General features: G+C 33.9%; 1 protein-coding gene across 3 annotated transcripts; it reads right to left on the bottom strand.

Moving 5' to 3' along the window:
- Positions 1–4,525, bottom strand: LOC133677315 (plant UBX domain-containing protein 8-like). 3 transcript variants are annotated; one of them, XM_062099278.1, is made up of 11 exons: positions 4,157–4,525; positions 3,708–3,769; positions 2,993–3,530; positions 2,524–2,562; positions 2,279–2,406; positions 1,821–2,028; positions 1,506–1,706; positions 1,250–1,414; positions 772–915; positions 628–684; positions 1–455 (listed from the first exon to the last, which is right to left on the bottom strand). In XM_062099278.1, exons 1-11 carry the CDS (start codon positions 4,238–4,240, stop codon positions 348–350), a joined length of 1,734 nt encoding a protein of 577 aa, XP_061955262.1. In that variant the 5' UTR covers positions 4,241–4,525; the 3' UTR covers positions 1–347. The 3 variants fall into 3 exon arrangements, with proteins under 3 accessions (XP_061955262.1, XP_061955251.1, XP_061955271.1); XM_062099267.1 differs by having other exon boundaries at positions 2,479–2,562; positions 4,157–4,524; XM_062099287.1 differs by lacking the exons at positions 1–455; positions 628–684 and having other exon boundaries at positions 810–934; positions 2,479–2,562.
- Between the last annotated feature and the right edge of the window lie 2,231 nt (positions 4,526–6,756).

The raw sequence follows: 6,756 nt of genomic DNA, 5'->3' as shown, positions 1-6,756 counted from the left end.
TAAATCAAATAAAGTAAAGCTCATGAATACCGACGACCGCTCTCTAGAACGAGGTTCTATACATCCAATATAAATAATATATACAAAAACATTTCCTCCGATGCTGAATCATTTTCAAGACCCAAAACAACAAATTGCAACCACAAACATGCGGCCTGTTGAGCCAGATTGAACGTTTTCATCGACCCAAATTCCATGAAATATGTCCATACAGTTTGGATCTGAGTAAACCCCCCCCCCCTCCCCAGATGTCCATACAATTTTCATCGACCCGTATTCATTCATTTTTCTTGCAAACAAATTTAAAACTTCCAAGTATCTTTCTACAATTTGTAAGATGTTCATTCTTAGATCGACTCTAGAAACAAGGCTTCCTGTTTGCTGGCCAGGCCAAGTTCATTGAGAGTCAATGCACTCTCTCCATCACTGAAAGCACGCCTTGGGTATGGCCTCACCTGCTCAAGTAACAACACATCAGAGATGCCAAGATGTAAATTTAATTACACTTTTTCACCAGAAATTCTAGCATCAAAATAGAAATGGTGTAAAGTTTCAACCAAATAACAAAATCAAATGTATACATGGACATGTTCACCAAAACTATTAAAAATTTAGATGAATGATTACCAGTCTGTATGTGCCAGGCTTGACCACTCTGCCAATATCTATGAAATCGAAGAAAGCCTGCAAAGTACAATAAACAACATAGTGAAACCAGGATAATGAGCGGAGATAAATGCTCAAGCACATTACTTTGCTGGAAAAACTCACCTGTAAGTTGTCAGACTTGAGAAATCGACGGCCACGTCGGCTGCCATCAGGCATCCGCACCAAAAGCGTTACAGCATTTTCATCATCAGATGCAGGTTCATGAGGCAGAGAAGCTTCTTTTTCTGCCAACAGTCTCTCAAACTCCTAGGAAGGATTACACAAGCTGCTATTAACAATTACCAAAAGGTTTGTTAAAGTCATTGGTCTTGTCCCTTCCTAAACAAGCAAGGAACTGATCAATGACTTTGAGAGACTTGCAACCATATTTACAGCTGCCAAAGGGTAAAACCAAAGACAATGAAGAAAAAGTAGCAAACAAGGTGACTGGCTACCTTTAATGAGCATCAAAATCTCAATTCCACTATTACCATTTGCCCAAACAAACACATATATTAACATTACAAGTTTGGAAAAGGACTTTAATTTGTCACCAGTTCCATGTCCACCTTCAGCATAAAAAATAAATGAAAAACAATACCTGCGCTTCCTCCAATTGTCTACGAGATTCTTCCTCTTTTCTCCTTTCTTCTTCAAGAGCAGCTTTCCTAGCCACTTCTTCTTGTAAACGATGAGCTTCAGCTTCCTCAATGGCCTTCATCTCTTTTTCTCTGTCGGCTGCCAATGACGCAAGATACTCATCGTCCTGCATCCACCAGACAATGCATGCCCACTGCATCATGTTTATGGCCCAAAAATTGAATTTTTTTCTCCCAGTCAAAGCCCAAATGTCAAACCTGTTGTTCACGGATAATGCGCTGAGCTTGTAAAGAAGGTGATGGAGGACGAGGAACTGGTCGAGGATAATTATTCTCATTTTGCATAAAATGATGAGGTGCATATGGAAGGCGATATCCAGTCCCTTCAGGAATTCCACCAAACATTGCAGCCTCAAGCATGACTGCTTCATCATGCTCCTCAGAAGAGATGCCTCCCCACTTCAATTTGTCAAATTTCAAGTGTCAAACAGGTTAGTTTACCTATAGAATGTTAGGTGTTCTAAATTCTGAAATTAGAGTTGATAAATTGTAGAGTAGAATGGTGGAAGATACCTCATCTGAAAAGGCATCTACATTGTGCAGGGGATGACTTCCTATATTACTCCGTCCAGGACTTGATGGCGGGCTAGCCTCCACAACTCCAGCTTCTCTAGCAGATTCCATAGAGCCAGAAGATGTTTGTCTAGATCTATGCCTAATGAGAGGCTGCTCTTCCACATCTTCTGCTTCATCGTGTATGGATGAGCTTCCTGCCTCCTGCCTATATTGAGTCAACAGACCATTGTAAGATTTCCTAACTATAATCCCGGAAGTATAATCTAACACACACTATGTTGTCCTTTATGGTTGTTCAATGATGTTTTAGGATGCATTTCGAGTTTTTCCCAAGATTATACATTCTTGGTGGGCCAAATGATCACGGTTATCATAGACAGCACAATACTTTATTGTCCTTTGTTTGACCAACATCATATGATTATATCTATTAATGATCAATCAAGAATGCTTACCTTCCATTTAATAAAGCTATTCCCCCCTTCTCTGCCTCAACAGCATCACTTCCTACTTCTGAAGCTTTCTCTTGCTCACGCAAAGCTTTCCCCCTCTGCTCACGCAAAGCTTTCTCTTGCAATGCTGCCTGGATTCAGTTTGTGTTAAACAAGATCAAGATATGCCTATAAGCAAAGCAAAGTGTAAAGGAAACACAAACCCTTAAGGATAATGAAACCACATGTTCAAGTTCAGCATCCTCCACCTGAGGTTGCCTTTGCTGAGGTCCAGTTTCAGTTAGCTCCTACATCATAATGCGTACAATCAATTAAAAATATAAGCATTTTAAACTTAAAAAACATAAAGAGACCACCTTAACAAAAAGCCAGTCCAACCTTTAAAAGTTATGATTTTAGATTGTAGCTGATCAAATTATTAAAAAAATAATATCTCGAACTCTTTTGCTTCCAAAAAGATGCAAAATGGCAGAAGAACCCTGTTTTTAGAAGTTTATGTCACGTAACTCAAATTAAATTTACAAATGAAAAGAAGGCATCCAAATCAAATGATCCAATGCTATGAGGGGCTCCAAATCAAAGTTCTGAGGTTCACGAGGTCGGCTTCAAATTGGTTCCCAGTTTTAACGGTACCCATATCATGAGTAAAGTAACAGAAACTACCCAGAAGAACAAATCAGATAATGCATGCACCAACCATTGGCTTGGTTAGCTTACCTGAACCTCTCTTTTTGAAGCCTCAATGGCAGCTCGAACCATTTCTTCTTCTATGTCATTGCTATAGTAAGGCAAGTTATTGAATTCAGGAGCACTAGGTCTAAGATGCCCCGCACGAGAACTATCCCGTTGGGTAGCCCGTGCATTTAAGTAAGTCGAAATATCATCATTGTCATCATCCTCAATTATGACGGTTCCCTGAATATCAGGACCTTGTGCATGTTCAGTTCCAGTTACATCTTCAATGATTGGAGCATGACCAGAATGGCCAGATGCTTCACTACCATCCTTGACCTCTATAGGTATCTCCCTTACTTCTCTTGGTTGAGAAACAAATGGTGCCTGATTCGTAAAATCAGAACCAGTACCAAGTACACCTCTTTGAAAACGTGGATCAAGAAGTGGGAATAGATTCATAGCAACACTCTCAGATAGAAGTGGTTGAGGATTTCTTCTAGGAGGTGGTGCAACTTCAATTGGATCATCATCTATATCCATGAGATCATCTTGAGGAGCATGAATAGAAGGTCGTCTTATGCTGGGAAAAAAATTTGCAACATGAGTGTTCAAAAACATGTCACGAGAACTGCACAGAATATATATTTTCTACCAGAGTACTGGAAAGCAACGACTAATAAACAAAGGATGACAAAATGGAAGAAGTGAAAGCAACAACTAATAAACAAAGGATGGCAAGATGGAGGAAGAGACTAACGCGCTTCTGTCTCCTTCACTGAAATGCGCATTGACAGCTGCATTGAGGTCACCACCATGCTCCTAATTGCAATCAGGAATTTTAAAGAAAAAGAAAAGTAAATTAGAAGCACAAAAACTTACAACTGAGTTTAAAATCCGCATAATTAAACATATTATAGCAAAATCTAAATATATCCCTTCGAAATTCTGAGCATCTACTGCATCAAATAGTCTGATTATCATCAGTTAAATTAACCAAAAAGAAACCCCTTATTAGCTTGAATTAGAAATAATTAGCAATCAACGAACTCCAGCGAGCTTTATTAACAACTTAACCAACAATGCTAGCCCTAATTACACACCGATTACAAAATCCAGCAATCAGAGCCTGAAATTAACTCGCAAATTCACTCAGTTTTTTCAAGGTTACAATCCGATTAGCAATTGAAGACCGAAAAAAAGAGTAACCTCGAGTTTTAGCACCGCTGCATCTTCGGTGACGCCTGTGATGCTGATGAATGTGTCGATTGCTTCTTGATTAGGTCTGGCCATCTTCTTTGATTTTGATTAATTTTCACAGTCGTGTTTTTAATATAAGTTTCTAAATTGGAAAGAGGAGAAGGAGAAGTGGTGGAAATTTATGAGTTGGAAGGAATCCGAAGAGAAGGGATTGTTTGCTTGGTGAGGAAAGAAGGAGGGGTTTGGTGTTTTTATTTTTTATTCTATGCTTCTGGTTGAGTTTACTCTGGTCTAGTCTCTACCCAGTACCTAGTTTTCTTTCTCTCTATAAAAGGCTGCCTTTCCTTCTCTTGGATCTGGGACGAAGAAATGTAGCGTCCTTTGCCTTATTGTGGCTTTGGGGAGTTATGGGCTGGGTTTTATTTTTACTTTTTTTAAAAAAAAAAATGTGTCTGGTGTTGTCTAATTTTGCTATGCTTGGGAGTATAGTCTTAAGGAGGTTAACTAAATTATTTTTTTCATTATTTTTTATATATTTTAAAATTATTTTTAATGTGTTGATATTAAAAATTAATTTTTTAAAATAAAAATATATATTATTTTAATACATTTCTAATTTAAAATCAATTTAAAAAACACTTTGCAAGCATCCCAAATTATATAATGTGCGAAGCTTTAGGGCTGGGACAATTTAGTGATTTAAGAAGAGTTTGCGGTGGCAAAGTAAAATATCATTGTATGGTATATATATTCGGAATTCAGATGGGAACTGTGCTTATGTTTTCATAGAGAGTTTTTATGACAATTCTTTTTCTATCCAAACTGGTGTAGGCGGAGTTTGTTTGATAGAAAATAATTTTTAAAAAATAATTTTTTAAATATTTATTTGATTGTTTGTAATTAAAAAAGTTGATCAACAGAAAATATTTTTTAATTAAAGAAAAATTTAGTTTGATTTTCAGGAAAATATTTTTTTTTTATTTTAAACGCAAAATACATTTTGGAAGTTATGAAAAAATTAGAAATATCTATTATTTGTTGATTATATCAAATCTGGTCCTCAAACTTTTGATTGTTATATATATATTTTGTTTTGAATATTTTTTTTTCAATTTCATCCCTTAAAATTTAATTTTATATCAACTCTGGTCTTCATTTTTATAATTGTTATTTTTTTATTATTATTTTTTAATTGAAATTTTTTACCTATAAAATTTGATCATAATTCTTTTGATTGTTACTTATTTTGTTTGAAATAATTTATAAAATGATAATTATTATTATTTTAATTTCTTTATATTTTAATTTGTTAGATTTGATCTCTATTATTTTAATTATTATTTATTTTATTTGAGATAATTTATGAAATTATATTTTTTTCAATCTCATTTTGTAAGATTTGTTCCTTATTATTTTAATAAACTTGAAAAAAAATATTAATAAGTTATTTTTCAGCTTATTTTCCATGACATAATCAAATACTGGAAAATATTTTCCAACTTATTTTCAATTATATTACCAAACATCGGAAAATAATTTATTTTCCTCGAATTCACTTTTTTTAAAAAAACTACTTTCCAGCAAACAATCGGGACCAAGAACTTTTCAATTTTCATGATTATGTATAATACTATATATTAATTAGGTGAAATTATCCCTTTACCCTCCATGTTTTCGGTAAATATTTATCATGTTCCCTTAGTTTTAATTATTTTAGTAGTATAGATATAGGTTTTTTTTATATGCATTCCAATAAAAAAAAATATTTTAACAACTTATTGTATTTTAATATTAATACTTTTAGTTTTTTTCTAAAAAAAAGCTATTAAAAAAATTTAATCCATGAAAGGGAGAATATTTAAATAATCTATTTAAACATTTTGGCTTTTTTGATAGTTTGATAGTTGGCTCTTTATTTGACTCTCTCGTTGAAAGCTGTGAAATGGGGGGAGAAAAGCTAAAAAACTAGTTTTTTTTTTCTTTTGAGAGATGCACTTATAATTAATTGTAAATAGTTTAATTCAGTCCTTGTATTTATAAAAGTGCAATTAGGTCTCTTTTCAACACCTAAATTTGATGATAGTTATTGATTAGTGCCAACTGCCAAAGCCAATTTAGGTGTTGGTTGACCAAATTTGAAACATAAAGGGTGAAACCATCATTGTCTACAAACGTAAGAGGCAAAAGCGTGGTTTTCCCTGTTAATTATTGCCTAGGCGCACGGTGATTAATGTCCATTCACGCGCATCAAATATGCTGAAAGTTGAAATTTTTCTAGAAAAGAACATTGAATGTTTTTAATTGGGAATTACCAAATCATAAATAAAAAGTGATTGGAAGTTAGTAGCAATAAATTCTTATATAAATCGAATCCCAGAGAGGCAATAATAATTTATCATTCTATGATTTAATTAGTTGTCCGATTATTCATCCTAAATTTGAAAGTCCCAACATTAACCAAGGGGTAAAAATAGATTCTTCGTTTTTTTAATGGTATGTTTTGCATTATATTTTGTAAGTGTTTTTGAAAAAATTAATTTTTTTATTTTTTATTTTAAATTAATATTTTTTTGATATTTTTATATCATTTTGATTTGTTAATATTAAAA

Source organism: Populus nigra, chromosome 1, assembly GCF_951802175.1.
Source record: "Populus nigra chromosome 1, ddPopNigr1.1, whole genome shotgun sequence".
In the NCBI taxonomy this organism is placed as follows: domain Eukaryota; kingdom Viridiplantae; phylum Streptophyta; class Magnoliopsida; order Malpighiales; family Salicaceae; genus Populus; species Populus nigra.
The sequence above is the reverse complement of the archived record's forward strand: the minus strand, read 5'-3'. Positions and strand labels throughout refer to the sequence as shown.

Excerpts from the sequence above, each read along its gene's own strand:
- LOC133677315 (XM_062099267.1), bottom strand. The coding sequence starts at position 4,240 with ATGGCCAGACCTAATCAAGAAGCAATCGACACATTCATCAGCATCACA. Across the intron at positions 2,407-2,478 it reads TGGTTTCATTATCCTTAAGG|GCAGCATTGCAAGAGAAAGC; the intron begins GTTTGTGTTTCC and ends AACTGAATCCAG. Across the intron at positions 2,029-2,278 it reads ATAGCTTTATTAAATGGAAG|GCAGGAGGCAGGAAGCTCAT; the intron begins GTAAGCATTCTT and ends GACTCAATATAG.